Genomic DNA, 25,543 nt, shown 5'->3' on the forward strand with positions numbered 1-25,543 from the left:
GTGCCAGGAGGATGAGGAGTCCTGAGGGCGCAGAAGCTTTACCTTTGAGATCCCCCCAGACCCAGCCCTGTGCATATCTCTTCTTTGGCTGGTGGGCATTTGTATGTTTTATAATAAAACTGTAATTATAGGTGATTTTCTTCATTCTGTAAGTGGTTATAGTGAATCAGTGAACCCAAGGGGATAGTGGAAACCCCTGAATCTGTAGCCAGTTGGTCAGAATGCATGTGGCCGGGAAGCCCAGAGCTTGCTTTTTGAGTCTGAAGTGAGGGGAGGCTTGAGTCCTGTACCTTGAACCTGTGGAGTGTGTGCTGACTCTAGGTAGCTAGCATTAGATTTAACTTGTAGAGGGTTTCTGCATTGAAAAGTAATATTTGAAAAAAAAAACACTGAAATAGATGTCATTAAAGGTCTATGTTTCTTTGGCCCTTATAGATTCATATTCCAGTTGTATGATCAGATTTAGCATTTATAAGCATTTAGACTGAAAACATGAATGTTCAAAGAATTACCCAAAGTAGAAATTGTAATTTTTAAGGGATTTACCCTTATGGAAGCTTGAACAGGTCAATTTGACTGTTACCATCTTGGCATTCCTACCAGTGAGAACACATTAAACACCATTTCAACATTTGCTTTCAAAGTAACTCATTTACTTTGTTTCCAGATTTATGTTAAGTTTCTCATTATAGTTTCTTCTTTTCCCTCTTCCAAACTATTTTTTACATGTTGGCAGCAGATTCATTTTTTCCCCCCAGAAGTCCAACTCTGATCAGATTGTTTCCTTGCTCAAAATTTTCTTAGCTCTCTGGTGTTTCTTGAATTAATACAGATCCCCTCATGGTTAAAGCTCACTTAAAATAATTTAGTGAGTCTAGAGATTCGGAGAAGGCAATGGCACTCCACTCCAGTACTCTTGCCTGGAAAATCCCATGGACAGAGGAGCCTGGTAGGCTGCAGTCCATGGGGTCGCTAGGAGTCGGACACAGCTGAGCGGCTTCACTTTCACTTTTCACTTTCATGCACTGGAGAAGGAAATGGCGACCCACTCTAGTATTCTTGCCTGGAGAATCCCAGGGACGGGGGAGCCTGGTGGGCTGCCGTCTATGGGGTCACACAGAGTCGGACATGACTGAAGTGACTTAGCAGCAGCAGAGACTCTTTCACTTGTAGCTGCATCTTGCTTGCTTCATTTTTTTCCTGGCGGACTTTCTCAGGATTCCAATAAAGAGGCAAAAGAGAAAATACTCCAGACACAGATCTTTTCTACTAGTGCAGATGATGATATAGTGCATCAGTTGAGGTGTTTTGGACTTTCTTGGTATGTTGTTGTTACATAGTGACATGAACTTTAGCTCTTGAAAGGCTTCTGTAAGTCTGCAGTAACCTTGTTTTAGGTATAGAATAAACGAACAAGTGGCTTCTCTGGTGGCTCAGTGGTAAAGACCCCACTTGCCAATGCAGGAGACATGGGTTTGATCCCTGATCAGGAAGATCCCCTGGAGAAGGAAATGGGAACCCACTCTAGTATTCTTGCATGAGAAATCCCATGGATAGAGGAGCCTGGCAGGCTTCAAGTCCACAGGGGTCACAAGAGTTGGACATGACTTAGTGACTTAGTTTCTCTTTGGAGTTCACATGATTTTTTGTGTCAGTTATTTTGACACTCTTTAGTTAGGCACATGTATGTTAAGGATTGTTGTCTTCTCTGAGAATTGACCTCTTTACCAGAATGTAATGCCTCTGTCCATGATGATTTTCCTTGTTCCAAAGTTGGCTTCATCAGACATTAATATAACTAATCCCACTTCTTTGTGATTAGTGTCAGCATGCTGTATCTTTCTCCATCCTTTTACTTTATATGTGTGTCTTTATATTTAAAAGTGAGTTACCTGTAGTTGACATTTAATTGTATCTCATTTTTTGATCACTCTGACAATCTCTGCCTATGTTTAGACCATTAACGTTTAAAGTGATTATTGATATTATTGGATAAACATCTACCATATCTGTTATAATTTTCTAGTTGTAACCCTTGTTCTTTATTTCTGTTTCTGATACTCTTCGACCTGCCTTTGGAGTTTTAATCGAATATTTTATATGATTCCATTTTCTTTTTTTAGCATATTAGTTATATATATTTTTTCTACTTTCTGTGACTGCCTAAGAGTTTACAATATATATATGCATTTACAACTAGTCCAAGTTCACTTTCAAATAACATTGTACCACTTCAGTGATAGTACAGCTCACCTTCTAGTAACAAAATATTCATGTTCCTAATTTCTCTCTCTCGTTCCTGGTGTCCTTGCTGTGTTTCATTTCATTTATGCATATGCCTGCACACACACACATTCATGTATGCATGTCTCCTATATCCTCCCTGAAGAATTTTTGAAACATTTCTTGCAAGGCCAGTCTGGTGGCAACAGGTACCCTTGATGTTTCTTTATTTGAGAAAGACTCTGTCTTTTCCTTATGGATAATTCCACAGCATATATAATCCTTGACTGGTGCTTATTTTCTCACAATACTGTTTCATTCCCTTCTCTCCCGGTTGGCATGGTTTCTGAGATGTCAGGTATAATCATTGTTTACTTCTGAATAGGTAAGATGTTTTCTTCTGGCTTTCTTTTTTAATTAAAAAAACTTTAAATTGGAGAATAATTGCTTTACAATGCTGTCTTAGTTTCTGCCATACAGCAACATGCGGGAATTGGCTAAGAGTATCCATGTGTCCCCTCCCTCTTGAACCTCCCTTCCACCTCGCACCCCCCCCCCCCCCCCCGTCTCACCCCCGTCTCACCCTTCTAAATCATCACAGAGCACATATCCTTGTATCCCCTCCCTCTTGAACCTCCCTTCCACCTTGCACCCCCCGTCTCACCCCTCTAAATCATCACAGAGCACATATCCTTGTATCCCCTTCCTCTTGAACCTCCCTTCCACCTTGCACCCCCGTCTCACCCCTCTAAATCATCGCGGAGCCCCGCGCTGAGCCCCCTGTTACACTGCAGCTGCCCGCTAGCTGTCTGTCTTACAGATGGTCGTGTACATATGGCAGTGCTACCCTCCCTCCCGATTTGTCCCGCCCTCTCCTTCCTCCGCTGTGTCCAATCCATTCTCTACATCTGTTGGCTTCTTTTTTTCCCTTTATTTTTGATTTTCTGCTGTTTGAATATGATATGCCAGGGTGTAGAGGGTTTGTTTCTGTATTTGACATTTATTGTACTTGCTGTTCCTGGAGCTTCCTGGATCTGTGGTTTGGTGTCTGACATTAATTTGGGGGAGATTCTGAGTCATATTTGGTTCAAATATTTCTTCTTTTTCTTTTCCTCTTCTCTGGTATTCCAGTGATTCCTTTGTCACCGCTTTTATGGTTTCCCACAGCTCTTGGATAAAATCTGTTCCAGTGTCCCCACCCCCTGTTCTGGCCCCCTCCCCCGTCACTTTTTCTTTTTGCTTTTCAGTTTTGGAAATTCCTAGTGATACGTCCTTAGGTTCAGAGATTCTTGCTTCAGCTGTGTCCAGACTGATGATAAGCCCATCCAAGGATGTTCATTTATATTACACTATTGTTTGATCTCTAGTATTTCATTTTTAGAATTTCCATCTCTCTGCTTACATTGTCCATGTGTTCTTGCATATTACCTCCTTTTTCCATTTAGAGCTCTTAGCATATTATCATATTCTTTAAAAATTCTGGTCTAATAATTCCAACATCCTTCTCATGTCAGAGTTTGGTTCTGATACTACTCTGATGCCCTTCCAATTGTGCTCTTTGCCTTATAGTGTGGCTTGCCAGCAGCTGGATATGATTTACTAGACGAAGGGACACCCGCCTTTAGTGGTGTGATGATCAGGTGCCGACTGTCCTGTGATTTGGGCTCAGTGAGCCTCGCTCCCCTGGGGTGTGAATTCTCACATGCTTCTCAGTGTCCATCCCCTCCCTGCTCATCCCATCAGTGGGATGGGATGGCTCCAGTGGGCTGGAGTTGGATATTCCCCTTCTCCCACATGGAAGATTGGAACAAGCTAGCTTTGGGGTCCCACAGTTGTGTTAATCTCTGGTAAAACACTAGTTGGTTAGGACTGATAAAATAATTTCTCTTGAGGGTAGGATTTTTTAGGAAGAGAATACTCTGGTGTATTTTGGAATGGTCAGTTTCTCTCCCCTTGCTGGAAAAATAGGGGAAATTTTCTGTGATGTTCACCTTGAGAACCTGGAAGAACGGTGGAATTGAAACTCAAAGCATGGGAAGTGTTCTAAGCCGCCTCTTCTGGCGTTTTAACTCAGACTTGTGCACACTTCGCCTTCAGCATTTGATAGTTTCAGTGTAGACTCTCCTACCCTGGTACTGGTTCCTGGTGATGTTTGTGCTCATGAGCTTCTGCTCTATTAAGTTGTGGTTCTGTGTATCTGCCTATCTGTATGTCTAATTTGGGGGCATCAGTTTGCTTTGTGACCTTACTTCTGAGGGCTCTAAGAAGAGTTGTTGGTTTTTCACTTTGTTCGGTGATTTACTTGTTAGGATGAAGTGAATACTTCCATGCTTACATGCTGGACTGGAAAACTGGAAAAAAAAAAAATCCTTATTTTTGCTGCCTAAGTTTCAACTATACCTGGTGTCTCCCTGTCTAGAAAAAATTTGCTTTGCCTACAGAAAGTAAGCCATCACTCATTTTCTCAGAATAGGGAAGTGATTGCTAGAGCCCTTGAGTGAGGAAATAGGGACTGCCTGCGTTTCAGACGGCATTAACCCACTTTGCTAACTCGGAAGTGCTCTTTTTCTTCATTCTCAGTTGCAGTAGTTGAATTTCCTGAGGACTCAGCAGACTAGTTCTTCAGCCTTTTTTCTTACTAACAATACATGGTTCACCTTTCTCGGGTCTTCTCAGTAGTTAGCCACGGATCAGTGTTCTGTAGCTTTTGAGATATTGTTGCTGTTATTGCTTCTCATGTTTTCCTTATCCTTGTGTGTTTTCATTAAAATTCCTTTATTGTAATGAAGAAAGGGGCCTAAATTAATGATTTGGTTTAATCTGCCATACCTCTGTTTTTTTTTTTTTAACTTGTCAAGTTTAGATTTAAGGGAAAATTTTCAGTTAAACCTTGCTTTTCTTTTGTTCAGTGCCCCCCCCCCCTACTTCTCAGAATCCGAACTCAACAAATAGTTTATTTGATTCTCTGAAACATTTTGATAGAGACCTGTTCTTTGTCATGTTCCTTCGAGGGCAAGTAAAGCTAAGAATTAACTGTGTAAATAGTTAATGAAGCTAACTATTAACTATTGATAATGAAAGAGTCCTTATTTTGGTCTTTCTGTGTGCAGATAGGGATAGACCTGTGTGTATGTGCATTTTTATAACAAAAAAATCAGTGGCCCCCCTTTTTTTAAAAATACCAAGTAACGAACAAATGAAGTATAAGTGGGGAAAATAATTGTGATAGGTAACAAAGGTGCCCCACCTCCTTTTAAAGACAGACTTAAATATTTCATTAACCAGATGTTGACAGCTATTGTGATTTGTTGGTACTTGGTTATACTGCAGTTTGGTAATTTGAATGTAGTCATTTACCTCTTGAAGCCTTTCTAGAAATAATGTTTCTGCAATTTCTTCTTGTAATATACAGAGAAAGCAACCAGTGAGATGAATACTGCTGAGGATTGGGGCCTCATTTTGGATATTTGTGATAAAGTCGGTCAGTCTCGCACTGGGTAAGTGTTGCAGGGTTTCAAAGGATTTTTATTTTTTCATCCAATTTATTAATGGGAATAAAACTGGAGTTAGAAGGTAAAGCTTGTTACTAGAGTCACAATTTGGTTTGACAAAAGAATGTTTTCACTAGCAAGATTTGAGGATCATCCCATTTGGTTACTGCTTGTAACAGTAGGGACAGCATGACCAGTAATAGTGTCGATATTTCAATTATTCACTCTTGTTCATATTTGTCTCCTGAAATCTAGCTTTTCCCACTGATTTTTAAAAGAAATTTTATTGAACAATAGTTGATTTACATGTTGTGTTAATTTCTGCTGTACAGCAAAGGGATTCGCTTTTACCTATATGTATTTTTCATTCTTTTCCATTGTGGTTTGTCACAGGATATTGAATATGTTCCCTGTGCTTCACAGTAGGACCTTGTTGCTTAGCCATCCTCTGTATAATAGTTTGCATCTGCTAATCCAAAACTTCACTCCGTCCCTCCCTCGCATCCCCTCCACTCTGGCAACCACCAGTCTGTTCTCTCTGTCCCCGATTCTATTTCATGTATAGGTTCATTTGTTTCATATTTTAGATTCCACATGTAAGTGATATCATATGGCATTTGTCTTTTTCCGGCTTACTTCCCTTAGTATGATTATCTCCAGGTCCATCCATGTTGCTGCAAGTGGTATTATTTTATTCTTTTTTGTGGCCATTATATACACACCAGTCTTTATGCACTCATCTGTTGATGGATATTTAGGTTGTTTCTTTTCCCACTGATATTTAAAGTCATCACTGATTTCTCAGATACCAAGTTTTTTGGTTATTTCTGTGTTCTTTTCTTCTTTGTCACATCTGCACATTCGACTCAACTAATCATTGATACTGAAAGAGACAGTTTAGGGAAATAGAATTGTAAACTTTTTGGCCTACAGACTTTTTGGTAATACAGGGCTTTCTAAACAGTGCAGCAAGGGGATTAACTGAGTAGTGGTTTACAAGGTGTGTGCAGAGTAATGGTTTTCTCCATTCCTGGGCTAATAACGTCCAGTTGTGAGTAGCCACATTTATCTCTTTGTGCCGCACAAGCACTGTCTTATTTGCATGCTTCCCTGTAAAATCATGCTGCTAAGTGATGCTGGATTCTCGTGGTTTTAGTATTAACCCTCTGATGGTGCCTTCTCAGGCTTTTCTTCGATCCCTTTTAAATAGACGTAGTTCCTTAAACTTTCTCTGACCCTTTTTTTTCTACCCAGCACTTTTTCTTTCTTTTTTTCTCTCACAGCTTCCAAGTATCTTTATGTGACTTCTATATTTTCAGCTCTGATTCTGTACTTAAGCTCTACTCCCATGGATACAGCATAATTTCAGAATATCACATGTTACAAGCCTCAATCTCACCACCTAGACCCTGAACTCATGTCCCTTTTTGCGTTAGACCTACATTCCCTCCTTTGTCCTCACGTCTGTTAATGACAGGGTTATTCTCATTTCTGCTTAAAACCTCAGGCTAACCCCTGCATTTAGTTTCTTACTGAATTCTGTCACTTTGATCCATAATCTCTCTCATGATGTTGATGTCATAGAGTCTCCTTAGTTAAGTCCTGAACTTAAGTCAGATTAGGCAGGAAAGTGTGTCTTTAAGGCCTTTCTGCCCCTTCACTTGATATCTTTCTCGCCTATAATGTGCTCCTCCTGGCAGGCTCCCAAAGTTGTGGTCTCCAAGTGTGGCCTCATCCATCCTCTTTGTTGTCTCTGCATTTTGGTAACCTCAGTCTTGTTCTTTCCGGCCTGGTTGCTTCCTTAATTTAATTGAAGTTCGAGGAGCTGCTGCATGTTGCTTATCTATTCCTTTTTCTCTATTTCTGTGACCGCATTTCACTTGAGCCATCCTTCACCATGCTTAGACTAGTGAATTAACCTTCTGTCATTTCCTTCTGTCTCTTTCTGTCCAGTTCTTATAACCAGTTGCCATGTGACAACTCTGACCATGTTACTCCCCTACCTTCCACTGAGTTAAGCCTAGTAACCTCCTTAGGCCTCTGAATCATTTATTTTTCATTTACTTCTTTTGTACTCACTATTCTTTTCAACGGGCTTCCCTGGTGGCTCAGTGGTAGAGAATCCGCCTGCCAGTGCAGGAGATGCGCTTTTGATCCCTGGATGGGGAAGATCCCCTGGAGGAGGCAATGGTCACCCTCTCCAGTATTCTTGTCTGGGAAATCCCATGGATGGAGGAGCCTCGTGGGCTACAGTCCATGGGGTTGCAGAAGAGTCGGTCATGGCTTAGTAACTAAACAGCAACAACACATTCTTTTCAACTCAAATATTTAAGTTGCCCGTGCTTTTCAGCCTTTTGTATTGCTTTTGGTCCCTCTGTTCCTCCAGTGGGGAATGTTCTCATCTCCAGTCTCAGCGGTGTCTCATATCCTCCAGACACACTGTGGATATTATTTCTTCCATAAAGCCTTTCCTTATCCCGTTGACTGAAAATCTAAATCCTCAAAGTACTCTATGAAAACCTTTCTTGTTTGAAGTTTGTCCTGTGTAAACATGTGTCCAGTAGATGTAGATTTGTAGCTTCTTATGCAGAGGAAAGCAAATAGCCTAGTGGTTGAGGGCATGGACTCCGCTGTGAGGTGCCTGGGCTGGGACCCTGCTCTGACTGCTTAGCTATGTCACCGGTGGTCATAGTAACTTTAGTTTGCTACTTGAGAATAAAAACAGTATCTTTTTCATAGGGGGTTTATGGTGAGTGCGAGATTAGTTACTACAGCCAAGTGTTTATAATAGTATCTAGGGCGTGGATAAGTGGGTACCCTCTGCTCCTTTGTGATTAAAGTGATATTATCTGACAGTTTGTTGAGGATGATGTATCCACCTAGCTCCATCCCTGTGTGTTTTGGAGATAAAGCTTTTATCTAGCATTGCAGTTGGAAAGTCCCCTCCTCTCTTCACCCCATCAGTTTTCATTTTATCTTTAGTTTGGTGTTCTTCATTTTGTAGATGTTTTTTAATCGGTTAGTGGCTTGAAATGAAAAGACAAACTTCCTTTCATGACTAGAAGTGTTCCATGTTTTTCTAGTTAAAAAATAAATTGAACCCATCTAAAAATTCCATATGATATGTTGTGAGGATTTAAAGAGATCAATTTGTTTTTCTGCAGCTAACATTACTATACTAGAAACTCTAATTTGTTAATTTTATGTCCTCTTTTTTCTTGTGATGAGAACTGTGAAAAGATGTACTCTCTCAGCAACTTTCAAACATACGACCAAGTATTGTGACTATACTCCTTGTGCTCTGCATTACACCCTCATAACTTGCTCATCTTATAACTGAAAGTTTGTACCTTTTGGCCCATTTTACTCATTTTGCCCACCCCTTGCCCACCCCTCCACCGTTATGGCAACCACCACTCGGGTCTGTTTCTGTGAGTTTGATTTTGTTAGATTTTGCATACCAGTGAGATCAGACAGTGTTTGTCTTTCTCTGTCTTAATTCAGTTAGTGCAGTGCCCTCAAGGTTCCATCCATGTTGTCCTCAGGTCAGGTTTATGTGGTCTAAGAACCTAGATATGTATTTTAAATGTACTAATTTGTTGCTATAAACAGTTGTGTTTTATTTGTATTTTGTTGTTATCTAGTTTCAGTAGGTTTAGATACATGCTTATTTTAAACTTTTTTCATATTTACTTTAGAGGGCATTCTCTCAGTATTTTTCTTTAATATTTTGTTACCCTTTGGAGATTTTAATTGACATTGTGCCAAATCTGTGAATTTACCTGGGAGGTGTTCTCAGCTTTGCTAATTTAAATAGAGGGGTGGTTCTTTTTGTTTTTTTATTAATATTTCTTTCCTTTCCTGTTTCTTCCTTTTCCCTTTTCACTTATTTTTTCTTCCTTAATAGTTCTTGCTCTCTGGTTCCTTTAAAGTCTCATTATGTTAATTTTCACGCAGTTATTTGTTTATGTAAATGTGATATCTCTTTCTAGCTCTTGTTAATAAAGAATTGTTTGAAAAGGACTGTATAATAGTTGAGATACCATTGTAGTCTCACTAGGGTTCAAAAAATGCAGACCCACAAAGTTTGTTTATGTGTGTGATTTCTCTTTAAAAATGATGTTTTACATACATATCTGGTTGTATTTTCACCTTCTTGCTGTGCCTTGATGACTTCATAGTAGGAAATAAGCACATAGTAGGAAATAAGGCCACATTTTTATTTTCATGGTCCCTCAGCACTTATGTCTTCCTAGGTCCCTTTCTCCATAAAAAGTAATAAAAATAAAAAATTTTATGGCTGCATTATTATAAAGACAAATGTATTATTATACATGAAAACTTTTTCTTTGATCTAAGTTTGTGACATTCAGTACATTCACATTACTATGAGATCATCTCTGCTCTACATCTCCAGAACTTTTCATCATCTCAGGGGAACTCTGCCTGTCAAACAACTTACCATTCCCCTCTTCCCTTGAACCTGGTAACCATTTACAGTTTTGTTTTAATTTTTTAAAGTCATTTTATAATTAGGTATATGGAAAACTCATGGAGATCTGGTTTATGTTGTCTAGGAACCTAGATATGTTTAGTATGGGTTGCTGATGGTAGCATACGAATATTGAACATATGTATTGTAGATTGTTAGTGAAGTACTCTGGGTACCTGGTATGCTTTAGAAAAGGTTGAAACATGTCACTGGTGTGAAAGGGAAAGTGGGCATGAGTTTTCCTGAGACTGGTGTAGATAGGGCAGGTTGAAGTATGCAGTTCATAAGGTTATTTGTGTACTAGGCAACAGTCTAGGTTTTTTTTTTTAAAACATTGTCCAAAAAAATTGTCATTTGGAGTTAATCTGTGATTTTATGAAATGTACAGATCTATTTAAGAGGATGGATTTAGGGAAGGGGGAGGGAACTTTAAGAAAAGCGTTTCTGTTTTTGTAAGATTTATTTTAATCAAAATGATATGTTACCAGCAATATATTGTAGAATTATTTAGTATATAAATAAAATAACATATTAAAGTCTTTATCCCCTAAGAAAATAATATTTTAAAATCCTTTGGTTCTTTTTAAAAGAAAAAAAATTCTTTCTTGTAAACTATTTTGGAATTGTGGTCATTTGGAAAATATTCTCAAGTTTTAAGGGGAAATGAAGAGCCAATTATTGTGAAATTTCATTTACTCAGAAAACTGTGACCCAGGAACATGGTTTCAGCAGTCTTTCAGAAAACCCTCCTTAATTCTTCCTCTTTGAACCACACATATGTGTGTATTTGTTTCTTGATTTATAGAAATATTTATGTTTATATGAAATATGTACTTTTTTGTTTCAAAAATACTCACATGGCTCAAACATTAAAATAACTTAAAAAGGTAAATATTGACAAAATAACTCCTGTCCCTGTTTCTCTCCCCCATTCTCTGTAGGTGACCACTTCTGTTTCCTTTGTATCTTTCTATTGTTCCTTTATACAAATACAAAAATAATTTTCCTACATTGATAGGCAATAAACATATTATATTCACTGTTCTACATTTGTAATTACTTAACTCCTTAACATATCTTGTCACCCTGAAGTGTTTGAATATGCTGGACTTGAAACTTTAAAAAAGATTATGAAATTTTTTTTTCTGACTTTGTAAATTCACATGATGTTTAGTGTTCAGTTCCAGTGTCTGAGTAAGTACTGAAAAATACTTAGCCAGTGAGGTCATATGATAGACTGAAAAGTCTCTGTTCAAAATCAAGAGAACTTTCAGAATAATAGTAGCAGTTTTCTTTAATGTGTCTTCACATAATAAATAGCTTTTGTCTGTTAGTTTTGATTGATTTGTTTATAACTTCATATATAAAGAAATAGATGTGAGAGTAAGTATTTATTATCCACAATAAAAAATTAATATTCTGTAATTGACATCCAGATTAATTTGTGCTATTGTTTTATATCTTAACTATCTTTGCTTCAACAAAAATACTGTTGACTGAGAGTGGAAAACATGATAAACTTCCCTCTGTAATTGGCTAAAGGATCTATTTAGATAGTAAGTCTTTTGATTTATTCACATAAAATTAGAAGAAGAAAATGATAAGTCATTGACATTTTGTGAAAAATATGAATATAAGCCTTTGGTAAAGAGTTCGTTAAAAATATTTTTCATTGACTTTATGTTGTCCTTTCCTGGACTTGGACTTTGACTACCTTTGGGCTTTAACTAGAGTTTGATAGCATATGTTTTGATTTTTTTTTTTTTTTAAGGGAAAAGTAATCTCTGACCTAGACGTCTTCAGATTAGAAGGGCAGCTTCAGGTCAAGAAACAGATCTCTTCCAGTGTTTGTTTTGTGACAGTCATACCCTCAGTTGACGGGCCTTAGGTCTTGAAGTCTTTCATTTATTGACTGTTTATTATGTGTGTTAGGGACTTTACACATACCTCATCTGTTACATGAATCATGTATATATTTTTTCCATTATTCATTTGACTTTTTTTTCCCCATTTAGAAGTTTTTGATTTTTATATAGCTGAATTTATCAGTTTTCTGGATTTTAGAATTTTGAGTTATAGACTTTCCTTCTTTAAGGTTTTAGTAGAACTATCTCATGTTTTCTTTATAGTTTCAGTTTTTGTTTTATGATTAATGTACTTTGTTTTTTAAAATAGAATTTTAGATTTACAAAAAATGGAGCCAGTGGTACAAAGAATTCCATAACCCCCCCCCCCCATATATAGTTTCCTCTATTATTAACATCTTGCATTAGTGTGGTATATATTATAAGGAATGAATCAGTTTGGTGGTGGTAGTGGTGGTGGTTGAGTCGCTAAGTCATGTCTGACTCTTTCAACCACATAGATGGTAGCCCTCCAGGCTCCTCTGGGCATGGATTAACCAATGTCTGTAGTTTATATTAAGGCTCACTCTATATTGTACAGTTTTATGGATTTTGACAAGTCCATAATGACATACACCATTGTTACAGGATCACCACAGAGTAGCTTCACCAACCTTAAAATGTCCTGTGTTCCCCTTATTCATCCCTCCCCTTTCTCTCTGAACCTCTGGCAACCACCAATTATTATTATTATTATTATTATTATTTACTATTTCTGTAATTTCCCACTTTCCAAAATGTACAATTAGGAGCATATAGCATGTATAGCCTTTTCAGACTGGCTTCTTTTACTTAGCAAAATGCATTTAAGCATCATCTATGTTTTTTCATGGCTTGCTGGCTCATTTCTTTTTTTTCCTCACCTGAATGTATTATAGTTTGTCTATACATTCACCTATTGAAGGATATCTTGATTGTTTCCAATTTTTGGTGATTGTGAATACAACTGATGTAAAAGCGTGGGCAGTTTGTTTGTATGAACATGGATTTTTAAAAACGGTAAATACCGAAGAGCATGCTTGCTGCATTATATGATAGGACTGTACATAGCTTTTCTAGGAAACTGGCAAACTGTCTTCCAAAGTCTCTTGTAGTTGTGATTTCATTTTTTACATTTAAGTCTTTGATCTATTTGGAATTTATTATGTAGTTTGAGGTATGACTCTTAAATTTATTCTTTTCTGTTTGGCTACCTCAAAATTTCGCACTATTTATTGAATGATCTTTGTCCTTTCTGATTTGAAATACTACTTTTATATATTACATTGCTTTATGTATTTGGATTTTTTAAAAAATTCTCTTTTGTCCCATTGGCATGTATCTATTCATGTGCTACTACCATGTGGTTTTAATTATTAAAACCTTATAATACATTTTAATACTTGTCAGGGCTGGTTTTCTTTTCTTTTTTTTTTTTTTTTACAGTTTCTTAATATTCTTGTCCCTTTCTACTGTCCTCACATAAACTTTTGGATTGGCTTGGCTAGTTTATGAACAGAACTTTTTTTTTTAAATGGGCTTAGTTTTAAATGAGTAGATTTTTGATATTACAATTTTCCAGTCTGAGAATGTAGCATATCTTTCTGTTTATATCTTTTAATAGTGTTTTAACGTTTTCCTGTTAACAAATCTCATTCATTTTTGGTGAAGTTTTTTGAAAAGGTATTTTATCCTTTTGTTGTTGTTTAGTCACTAGGTTTTGTCTGACTCTTTGCAACCCCATGGACCGTAGCGCACCAGGCCTCTCTGTCCATGGGATTTCCCAGGCAAGAATACTGGAGTGGGCTGCCATGCCCTCCTTCAGAGGGTCCTCCTGACCCAGGGACTGAACCTGCGTCCCCTACACTGGCAGGCAGATTCTTTACCATTGACCCACTAGGGAAGCTCATTTTGTCCTTTTTGCTGCTATTTAAGTGAAGCCTGTAACTGCTGGTTTGATGGGAAATTTCCTTTCAAAATAGACTGTATTATGACAATGGTGTACCCTGAAGAGGTACACCATTTGTAAGGGGAAAGTGATATGATGATTCAGGAGAAATTGGCAACAGCTGTAGATGCCAAGACCTGGACCAGGCAGTGGGAGGTGGGTCTGATTAGATCTGATATTTCCATCTTTACTTGCCCCAGACAATGATTTTCCTTTTGTATTTTACATGAATTTTTAAACCACCGTGTATTCAGTAGAACAGGATCTACAGAGTCCTCATGACCCCCAAGATCGTTTCACAGATGAGGAAACTAAAGCACTGAGATTTTAATGAGGCTTGTCTGAAAGTTGTAGAGGCAAATTGGAAGTCAGGTTTCTTTACTCAGGTTATTTTTACCAATTTTATGTTTCTTCTCACTTCTTTGTGCTGAGTCCTCAAGTAGCTATGGTGCACGGTTATTTAAAAGTCAAAATCATGAACTAAGTAAGACGTACCGGTTTTTTTTTCAATTGGAGTTTAAAATTGCTCTTCAGTGTTGCGTATAGCGAAGTGAGTGAGGTATGTGTATATGTGCATCCCTCCCTCCCCTGCTCATCCCACCCTCCAGTCTTCATAGAGCACTGAGCTGAGCTCCTTGTGCTGTAAGCAGCTTCCCACTAGCTGTTTTACACGTGGTAATGTATATAAAATGGGCTTCTTAGGTGGCTCTGATGCAAAAGAACCTGCCTGCCAGTGCAGGAAGCGCAGGTTCGATCCCTGGGTCAGGACAATCCCCTGGAGAAGGAAGTGGCAACCCGCTCCAGTATTCTTGCCTGGGAAATCCCATGAACAGAGGAGCCTGGAGGGCTGCAGGCCATGGGGTTGCAAGAGTTGAATACCACCTAGCAATAGAAAAACAACAACAAATATATATAAAGACATACTGATTTTATTAAGTTTTTAGTGATTCCTCTTTCTCCCATACATGATATAACCTTGTGTTTTGTTTGACTGATACATACTTCTGTGTTATATGATCTGGGAAACTCAAATATCATACTAAGTTTAAGAATTCAGTGAGTGTTATCTGCATTTCCGTTAATCCTCATTGTTTCTGCTGAAGTCCTTCCGGAACATGAGCTTGTTCTTTCACTAACCAAATAACATAATTTGTATACTGTGTTCATGTTCCATTGGTCATCTCATAAGAAATACCTATTTAATAAGCTCAGGATCGAGAATTTGATTATTTCTATTCAGTGTTTGGCCCTTTTCCCCTTGTGCTGTGTAGACTGTGTTTTATGTAATGTATATTACAAATCATATATGCACTTTGAATATGACATTGAGTATACAGTTATTCATTTCAGTTCAGATTTCCTTTGTATTTTATATTAAACTTTTATTGTTAGTGTAATGCCTTTATGCTTTTGAAAGTCATCCTCTAAATTAGATTCCCTTTAGTATTCCAAGTGGGTTTATCTTATCTGTTAATTAAGTTTTTTTTTCACTTTGATCAGCATAGATTTGAGTTCTCATCTCTTTTAGTGTATGCCTGCTAGGTACTAAGACCTGTAAAAGTATGCATACATAGATTCACTCTCCACTCTACAATATCCTTGAATTATAATTTGTGGTAAAGTACTTTTTATAGCATATAAAATGAAAATGTAAAGTTTAAATCACTCTAAAATAGCTTTGAAAGCTAAAGCTGTAGAAGTAAAACTCAATAGAAGAATGGGACACGTGTATGCTTTCTAGAACTCACATCGAGTGTCTCTAAGTCTCTGGCACGATTCTGGGAGTAACGTAATAACATGCTGAACAGGAAGTGTTGAAGTCCCCTTTTACAGATGAGGTCTGTCAGGCCTTGCATCTCTTTCTCCTGAATCACAGTGCCGCTTTTGTCTAGCAGTGGTTCTCAGCCCAGTGGTGTCCCTCTGTTAGGAATGGTTTTGGTTCTCACAGTGACAGGAGGTTACTACTGACATCGATTAGGCAGGGGCCAGAGATGTGATACACCAGATAGTCTTACATCACAAGAATTTTTCTGCCCCTATTTAGAAACACAGAGCTAGTAGCTCTGTGCCTTTTCAATCCTGCCTCAAAGGTGATGAGAGGTTAACCATGCAAGCACATTTGTGAGTTGTACTATGGATTGTTATTACTGTTACTTTTTTTTTAAACTGTTTTTCTTTTATATTTACAATACTTTAAGGGAAATGCCCTATTGTTCTTCTGTCAGGTCCCCTGAGGGGAATAATAAAGAGATGGTATTCTTGTTTTGAAAAGTTGATTGATCTGAAATCATTAGTTTAGTAATAGATGCAGTAATTAGAATTTAAATTCACTGCTCTTTGAACAGTAATAATTTACTCAAGCATATGAAATCTCATTACAGTTGAACCCAATATCTTTATGGTACAAAAGTACTTTTCATCTGAGATGTAGAGATGAGACATATTTGAAATAAGAGACTTTTAAAAAGTTGTACGAAGTGTAAGATCTCATAAATCTTGACTTCTTTTATCCACCTATATCATTGAATATTTTTGTCTTTCTCCTTATATATTAGTGGAAAGACCTTTTCAGGTAATCTCACTAATTGATAACCAGGGACAAATGTTGAGCTGTTTAACTGTCATAACTGTACAACAACATACCTCCAAGTAAATAGATATTTATAAATAATGTGACAATTTTGGAAATGTACTCAGGGCTATTCAAAGAGATTTGAAAGTTCATTGTTCTTTGAAAAGAGAATTGCAGGATTGCAAAATGAGTTTTAGTTTTCTTTGATCCTGTGACTTGCATTGTATGCATGTTTAGCTTCCCGAACTTAACTGTGTTGGTTTGCAGCCCCCTCCATTTTATTTTTCCTGAAAACTTGGTCTGCTATCCACTGAGTGAACTCTGTGTGCTGTCTCACAATTTCAGGTCCCGTTTCTCTTACAGAGTGTGAATATATCCCCACACTGAGTATAATTGTTCAGAGTATCCATATTTTAAACATGGCCCTACATATACCAGCCATCTTCTTCGCTTGGTGTACAACATAGCAGTTTTGCTTCAGTAATTGAGGAGAAGTTGCCCGTATTGCGCATACTTGAGAGATGGGAGGATATGTGCTCCAGCAGGAACTCCCTAGCAAGGAAAATTGATTAACCGCCATGTTTGCCTTATATCCTGACTTTGGAAACCCAGGAAACAATATGCTTCCTTTACATTTTACAGTGGTGTGATTTACACTGTGGCCATTTATCACATCTAAGTTAAGAGCATTATTTGGGGCTGGAAAAGGTGAGGGAGAGTTCTTTCCTTGTTCTCATCTTTTTGTTTCTTCCACCCCAAGGTAAGGAAAAGTGTGGATGAGTCTTACAGATTGCTTTCAAATACGAAAATGGGGTTTGAGGAAGGGTTTTGAGAGACATCAGGATTTAACTGATTGGTGGTGGAATCTGTTGGTAGTCCCCTCTAAAGGCACATGCAGATTTTATCTTAGCAGGCATTTTTATAAAATACTTCATCTTGTATGTACCATCGGTCTCTTTCTTCACATCCTGTCCTTCTCGCCACACTTCTTATTGTGCATTTTTCCCTTACCATGCAAGTTTCAGAAATAAATTTTGTGAGAGCATGTACATTTTCCACACGGGAAGCAAACTCAGTGGAAGATGCAGAAGTTGGTAACAAATAGAGCTTTATAGTGAAGATTATTTAGTTATTCAAAATAATAATTATTGTACAACAGTGAAAAGTAGCGTTTGTTCCATTTGGCCCAGTGACTTTTTCTTGAGCATCGGCCGTGTTGAAGGCATAGCACCTAAATGACGAGAGTGGTGTGGGGCGAGAGGATAGACAGGGACCCCCTCCTAAAGCTGTCTTTTCTCTGAAGCCTACAGTGCAGTGTGTTGAGGTGGGTTGGAGTAATGTTGTGAATAAAGAAACTGACTTTGATGCTTTAGTTCATCAGAGCTGACACATGCCGAGACAGCCGTGTCCATTTGTGAAAGGCCTGTTTTCTTATCTGGCCTAGGATTTAAGGAAAAGACATTAGAAGCCACAACTTGATGCAAGTACTGCCTTTTTTTTCTCACTCTCATATGAACTATATGTCCGAGATCTATGCATAAAAAGATAATGTTTGGATGAATATAATTTTGGCTGGGGTGACCACACATCCAGTTTGCCTTGGGTAGTTTCACTGTGTGCATACATTATGCCTGGTTAGCACTGCCTTTCACTCTCAAGAGGGGCATGCGTATGGGTGATAAATTGTACAGATGCTGTGTTTGTAGTCCACATTCATTTATCATCGAGAGGATAATAGTCCGTTCATTTATCATCGAGAGGATAATAACCAGAGGACGCTTACTTTAAATTCACTTATAACTCTTTCTTCTTTTCTTTTTTATGGTTTTTCATAGGATATTTTTTTTAGTTGGAGGATAATTGCTTTACAATGTTGTGTTTCTGCTGTGTTCAACGGCATGAATCAGCTATAAGTATACATATAAAATCACTTATAACTCTTAAGCCTTTTTGAAAACTATTTTAGCCATAATTTTTTGTTGCATAGTAAGATTTAATAATGGTATGTGTATATATATACTTCAGTTTCACTTCTGTATTTTGCTTATAATCTTGTGGAAATACTGAAAAGATGAATTAAAAAAACATGGAACAGAATGAGGTAGTTAATACTAGTGTTTTGTGGGTCACTTCTGTTGTTTAATAGCACCGGTTTTATATACAACTCTGAATGGATTATTTTTTTAGCTTAATGTATCTAAAAAGATATTGCTTTGTTAGCATATATGAAGTGTTTATCAGGACTCAAGCATATTCTAGTTCACTTTCCTGTTTGACATTATCCTTTTTATGGTTGCCATAGCAAACTATGCTTTGGTGTTAGGCATGTCTTTGCTTTGGTTTTTAAAATTGGCTGTGGTAAAATGTTTCAGCAGTATAGAAATGAGTGAAATAAAAAGTAAAAGATCCATTTCAAAGTGTCTTTCTCCATCCTCCTTTCCACAAGTCCCTGCAGTTTAGATTCTTTTTTTTTTTAATGTGATTTATGAACAATACATTTAAAACTTGGTGGTAAAGCAAGTATTGGGAATTATTTTCTAAAAGGTACTCATAGTGCTGACTCACCTTTGGATCATTATTTTTTAATGATTTCAGTTTTAGTATTCAGATAATTTTTTTATAGTTGGCCTCTGTCATGCTTTGAAGTGATAATTTTGTGTTTGTCAACATGCTTTTCAAAAGTGCAGAAATTAGCCTGCTAAAATCCTGATTTCTGTCCCCTCAACTCAGTGAGATCACTGCTGTCTTCCTGGGATCACCTTCTCTGCACTGAGATCCAGAAACTGCCTGCAGACAGAAAGCCTGTTCTAGTATCTGCAGTGCCCCTGTGTAGAAAATTGAAGCAAATGTTTGGTTTATCTATTTTATATTCTTTCTTACAGATCATCATTCCGTGCTACCTGTGGCCTGACGTCTCAAGTGTATTTTAAATATATTTTTCCAGTTTTCTGATTATTTACAACAGGAGTTCCACTTATTCTGTCATGACTAGAAGTAAAACTCTTGATCTGTCATTTTATTTTCAAAACCTTCCAACCAGAATTAGCCCCAAGTGCCTAGTCTATGATTGCTAAGTTGAAAAATTTGAAGGAACTTTTTAGTGTACAGTTTTTCAGTTGTGTCATTAATAAAAATTAAAATTCTCTACCAGGTTCTCCCATTTTGTATCACAACTTATTGCCTTTTATAGTTAAGGTGGGAGGGGGAAGTGGAATATACAACTAATTGTTACACTTTTCATTTTTTAGACCTAAAGATTGTCTTCGGTCTATTATGAGGAGGGTAAACCATAAAGATCCTCATGTGGCTATGCAGGCTCTCACCGTGAGTGATTTTGTTTTAAGATCTACAGCAAAATTGTCTGCCAAAATCAAGCCCTTTTAACTTCCGATTTTATCCTTTTAGCTTCTAGGAGCATGTGTATCAAACTGTGGCAAAATTTTTCACTTAGAAGTATGTTCGAGAGATTTTGCTAGTGAAGTAAGCAACGTATTAAACAAGGTAAAGAACATTATTTCCAGAAATGAATTAAGACTGTCTTCTTTCTTCATGTATTTTACATGTATTTTATTGTTCAGTTCTTCAACTTTTTAAGTCACAAAGGACTAGTCGGTGTTTTTTTGTTTTTGTTTTTTAGCTCTTTCTGGGATATGTCTATCCCATGTTTAAGTCCATGTTAGGTTTGCCGAGGAGACTACGTATTTATATAACTTGGAGAGTTGGTTTTGGTGAAGCCAAATTAGGATACATTTAACCTTTTTTCTTCATCATTCCTTTCTTCTGATGAAAAATATGTGCATTTTTTTGTCTGATTAAAAGGTACCAGTTTACTTTGGGCACAGAGATTATCTGCTTAACAAAATGTAAAGGATTCAAATCCAGCAGTTGAAGGAATTTAAAAAATTTAATTACTAAGTAATATGTAAGTTTTCCCAATAAAAATTCATGCATTCTTAAAAATTCATGTAGTTATCTCTGGCCTTTCTTGGTGGTGGGTGGGGTAATTATTAAGAAAAACTGTTTTTAATGTTAAAAGAGAAAATGCTTCATGTTTTATTTTGAAAAATGAGCATTTCCAAATTTTAGCAGGAAATAGTAAAGAAATGAGATAATTTAAAATTCTGGACTTCTTTTAATACATTATGGTTATGTGATAATTTTCTCCTGTGCTACTTTATTCAGTTATTTAGTTATATTTTATTTAGGTTTTTTTTTTTTACTAATTCTTTACTATTCTTTTGATGTCTTGAATGTCCATTCAAAATGTACAGCTATTTATGAAGAGATTCTAATATAATATTTTCTTTAATTGATGTGTACTCAATACTTAGTAATATAAACAACTGCATTGAAAGGCAAGCAGTTGCATATAGGAGAAAGAACTTCACTTTATTTTACAGATATTTGAAGTGAACTTATTAGTTTTATATTTAAGAGGGAGGTGCTGTTGTGAAGAAATGAAGTTTCTAGGAATATGGACAGTAGTGGGCCTCAGGCCAGGCCTCAGATAATTAAGTAATTGGAGGAAAACACAGTCATGCATATTAAAAATCAGGAATTAGGAATAAAAGAACTGTACTATTTATTTTCTTTTCCAACTTATTTTTTTATTGGTCTGAAAAAAAGAAAATAGATTTTCCTGTCTTCCTCATATGCAGTAAAATATGAGTTAGTAGAAGACCCTGAAATACTCTTAGTTGTAAAATACTCTGAAAAGTCCTATCTTTCTGACTCCAAAATAAGTAACTCTCTATCTAATGTTTTGGTTTGATGTGACATATGTGATGGTATCATCTATTTTTTCCCATAATATGAAAATAAAACTGGCTTATTTCTAGTAACCATCTGTGTTTTCTTATGTGTCACCTATAGCTAGGGATAATTTATGATTTAAAAAGAGATCTGAAATACTGTATTAAATCATTAAACAGAAAGTGCTTTTTTGTTAAATTTTTTTCTCTATTTTTCAGGGTCATCCTAAAGTGTGTGAAAAACTGAAGGCTCTTATGGTTGAATGGACAGATGAATTCAAGAATGATCCACAGCTTAGTCTAATATCAGCAATGATTAAGAACCTGAAGGAACAGGGTGTTACGTTTCCAGCTATTGGCTCTCAGGTATTTTATAGATATTTGTGTGTGCTTCATTTGTTTCTAAAGTTAACTGTGTTTATTTGAGGCTTTCTTTTTTTCTTCCAAATCCAGGTAGTTGTTTATACTCCAGAGGAATTTTATTAATAATTATAATCTTGCATATAAAGGTGCCAAAAAGAATATATAGTGGATTGCTAATATTTTCCAACTTCCATTTCCCCACTGTTTCTTCTTTTTAAATGAATTAACTGTTTTGTTATTTAAGATTATTTTTAAATATAATTTTAATGATACAGAACAAATTGCTCTATTAGTTAGTACTGACATTCTTGTTAGATGCTCTTCATGTTGTAATTTTATCTACAAAGAATGACGGCTCTAAAATAATGTTTCCTTAAAATTTAAGGATGTGTTTAGAGGTTATTTGGACTATGAAATTTATGAGCACCTGTATTAAATGGGAGGGAGATAAAAAGGGGTCATTAGGAGGAGAAACACATAAAACATCTTTCCCATTAATAAGAACTGACCAGCACAGAAGTCTTCTTTCTTCTTCCTAATAAATATGATTGACTGAAAAGCTTAATTTGCCTTAAAAAAATTATTTATGTAATGGGCTCAATCTCTAACTTATGTCATTCATATAGGAAAAAAAAATGAAAGGGGATTTTTTTATTCTTTTTCTTTTCTGGGTAACCATTATTTAGGATGCCCACTTGACTAAGCAGGCTTAAAATGTCTGGTAACTTACTGTATTGTCTTTCCCCGATATACCGCTTGGGCTGGAATGTAATGAGTGGTGTGAAAACATGAGCGGAAAATGCTTAGTTATGAAGGGCTTGCATTCAGGGTTTTGGCCGTTTCAAGGGAATTATGAAGTGATTCATCTAGACTTTCTTCTTAAGGCATTTCTGATTTATCTAAGTACTCTTGAGATGTGAAGATCCAGAAGTATATTCTGGAAATGAAAAAAGAAAATAAGATTTTTCTTCTTACTTGAAAAAAAATTTAGCTTATGACTAATTTTACAGTGATAAATTATGTCTTAAGAAGTAGTCATTCATAATTGATAGCTCATTTTTACTACTCTCAGTATAATTTCTAAATCTCTGTAGTTAAGGAGTAATTTTATGCAGAATAATCCAAGATACGGTATAATAACATGACAGCAGAAGCAGCGTTTAATTACCAAAGACGGTACTCAACCGTGGAGAAGGAAGAGTGTAGCTACTTGGTGGGATGTCAGTTTGTGTGCCCCGAGAACCTGTTCTAGAGCGTGGTGCTCACAGTGCAGTTCGTGGACCATCAGTAGTCATCATCGCCTGGAAGCTTGTTAGAACTGTCATCTCACTCGTGTGGAACACACCATGCAGTGGGTTCACTAACTCCATTTTAACGAGATCCCCGATGACTGTGTGCACATTAGAGTCTGAGCAGCACTGCCCTTAAGGACAATTTTCCGTGCAGTGAAAACTGCACTCCTGTAAGAGAAGGAAGGAGAGTTGATGATCAGATGGACCCATAGCTTTGCTGGGTTAACCTCAAGTCTCAGGTAGTTGTGGGAGCCACTCTAGTGATCTTCTAATCTAATCCCCTCATTTTACAGATGAGGGTCCTGAGCCCCAGAATGGTTAAGTGACTTGCCCAGGGCCACAGCTAGTGGTTGACAGAGCTGGAACAGGCCTTCCAGCTCTCAGTCCAGTGTTCTTTCCACTACACGATCCTGCCTTCTGTTTGCTATTGAGGTTAGTAGATATATGTCTGTCCGGACTAGGATTTGAAGGACAAGAAGTGGAGTGAACACTGGGAAGACTGCTTACGTACTGATGGGTGTAGACATGGGATTCCTGTCTTGTTCAGAAGATTTAAGGTGTAGATTAGCAGTTGGAAAGAGTGACTTTTCTTTTTTTCATGTAGATGTTATAAAGTATGTGAAAGCTCATTCTGTTACAGCTGCTGTGTTTCACCCACAGGGAATATGTAAAATGCATATAAACTATGATGTGGTAGAATGGTGTTTTCTATTTTTTTTTAAATAGTAGTTTCTGAAGAGCTTGTTTATCATTGAAAATCCTGTTTGTAAAGAGCTCCTTGTTTAATTAAAAAAAAAAAAAATCTGTCATCTGGAATCAACTGCAGAAGTCCCTACCAATTTTACAGCCACTTAGTTGCTTATGCTTACTGCATTTTAGTCAGACTAGATATTTGTTAGCATATTTAATAAAAACCTCTGGAAACATGAAGATATATTTTTTTAAGTATGTTATTTCATCCAGGTAGAGAAGAAAATAATGTAAAAATATTAAGAAAAGTCATTCTGAGTCACCTGACTCTTGCTGCTTTGGTTCTCTCATGGCACTAACTTTTGACCTCGAGGGAGAAGTGATGCTGGCCCTGCTACTGCGTTTGACTGGTTAATAAGACAAGTAGCGTTGCTATACTTGGAACCTGATGATAGAAAGGAACTTTGAAAAGAGAGCAGTTCAGGAATGTAGAGCTTAATATAGCTCAGTTCTGCCTTTCCTTCTTGACCAGTAGAGATCCCTTCACAGACCACAAAAGATCTATATGTCTATTTTGTGAAATTCCCTAAATTGTGGGGAAAAAAAGCATATATAATGAAAAAGATTATCTCTGATGAAGCATACCTTCAATGTTAAGAGGTGTGTGTAATTAAAACATTTTTATCCAGGGAGGGTTACAGCTGGAGGTGGGTCAGATTGGAAATACTTAATGTTCTATTCAGTGAGTCCAAAAGCTCTTTTCTTATCAGCTTTTCTAAAAATAAATGCCTCATGCATTTGTTTGACATTATAAAATATATTTAGTGAAGGCTGTATTTGCTATAATGTTGGATATTTTCCTTTCATTTAGTCAACAATCATGGCTTATAATATTTAGGGCCATATACCCTCAAGGAATCTCCCTGGTAGCTCAGTTGGTAGAAGGATCTGCTTACAATGCAGGAGACCCAAGTTTGATACTTGGGTGGAGAAGATCCCCTGGAGAAGGAAACGGCAAGCCGCTCCAGTATTCTTGCCTGGAAAATCCAATGGATAGAGGAGCCTGGTGGGCTGCAATCCATGGGGTCACAAAGAGTTGGACATGACTTGGCGACTAAACTGCCACAACAGCCCACAAGGAACGCACATCCTGGTTATGGGGATAGACATGTAAGCAGCCTCATTCTGTAGAGGAGGAACTTGAGACACAAGGAGGCTTATGGGCTCCAGGTTCATGCATTAGAAGGTGGTACATCTAGGATGTACATCACATTGGCCTGACTCCACAGCCTGCCTTCTTAACTACCCATGTCATAGGACCTTGTTGAAAATCAGAGGAATACAGAGAAGGGAATGCTTACTTTGAGGGTTTAGGAATGTTTCACTGAGAAAGTGATATTTTAGCTGTTCCTGACTTGTGGGTTGAAACTGAGTAGGAAAAAATGTGGATGTAGTAAAAGGAGCTAGAGGGGAAGAGGTTATGAGTAGAAGCAAGTGTGTGTCAGAGGCGTCAAAGTGTGTGTGTGTGTGTGTGCGCGTGTGCGTGTGTGCGCACGTGTGCCCGCGCGCACCAGCAGTTCTGGTAAATGATAGAATGGTTGAAGAACGAGACTGGAGTCTAATTCTCCTTGATGGCCACACAAAAAGTAAGCGGTCATTAAGGCCTTGGAAGCTTTGTGCTTCTATAAGCATGAATCAGTGTGTGTGTTTGTTTATTTGTCCTCTACTTTATTTACAAAATATGTTTAAGATGAACAATAATATACTGTCAACATTGACTACTAGTATTTTAGTTTAGAAAATAGTATAATCTTATGAGCATTTATGTTATTATATAG

The 25,543-nt window shown here is 37.1% G+C and overlaps 1 protein-coding gene across 2 annotated transcripts in view; it reads left to right on the top strand.

Moving 5' to 3' along the window:
- STAM (signal transducing adaptor molecule) overlaps positions 1–25,543 on the top strand; it is a 55,072-nt gene that overhangs the window by 10,146 nt on the left and 19,383 nt on the right. The window contains exons 2-5 of one of the 2 annotated variants that reach the window (XM_020876298.2): positions 5,636–5,720; positions 19,858–19,933; positions 20,015–20,110; positions 21,580–21,726. In XM_020876298.2, the coding sequence (XP_020731957.1) occupies positions 5,636–5,720; positions 19,858–19,933; positions 20,015–20,110; positions 21,580–21,726 (404 nt within the window). The remainder of the gene's footprint in view (positions 1–5,635; positions 5,721–19,857; positions 19,934–20,014; positions 20,111–21,579; positions 21,727–25,543) is intronic. The other variant, XM_020876301.2, reaches the window with a different exon arrangement.

Source organism: Odocoileus virginianus, chromosome 9 (genome assembly GCF_023699985.2).
Source record: "Odocoileus virginianus isolate 20LAN1187 ecotype Illinois chromosome 9, Ovbor_1.2, whole genome shotgun sequence".
Lineage (NCBI taxonomy): Eukaryota > Metazoa > Chordata > Mammalia > Artiodactyla > Cervidae > Odocoileus > Odocoileus virginianus.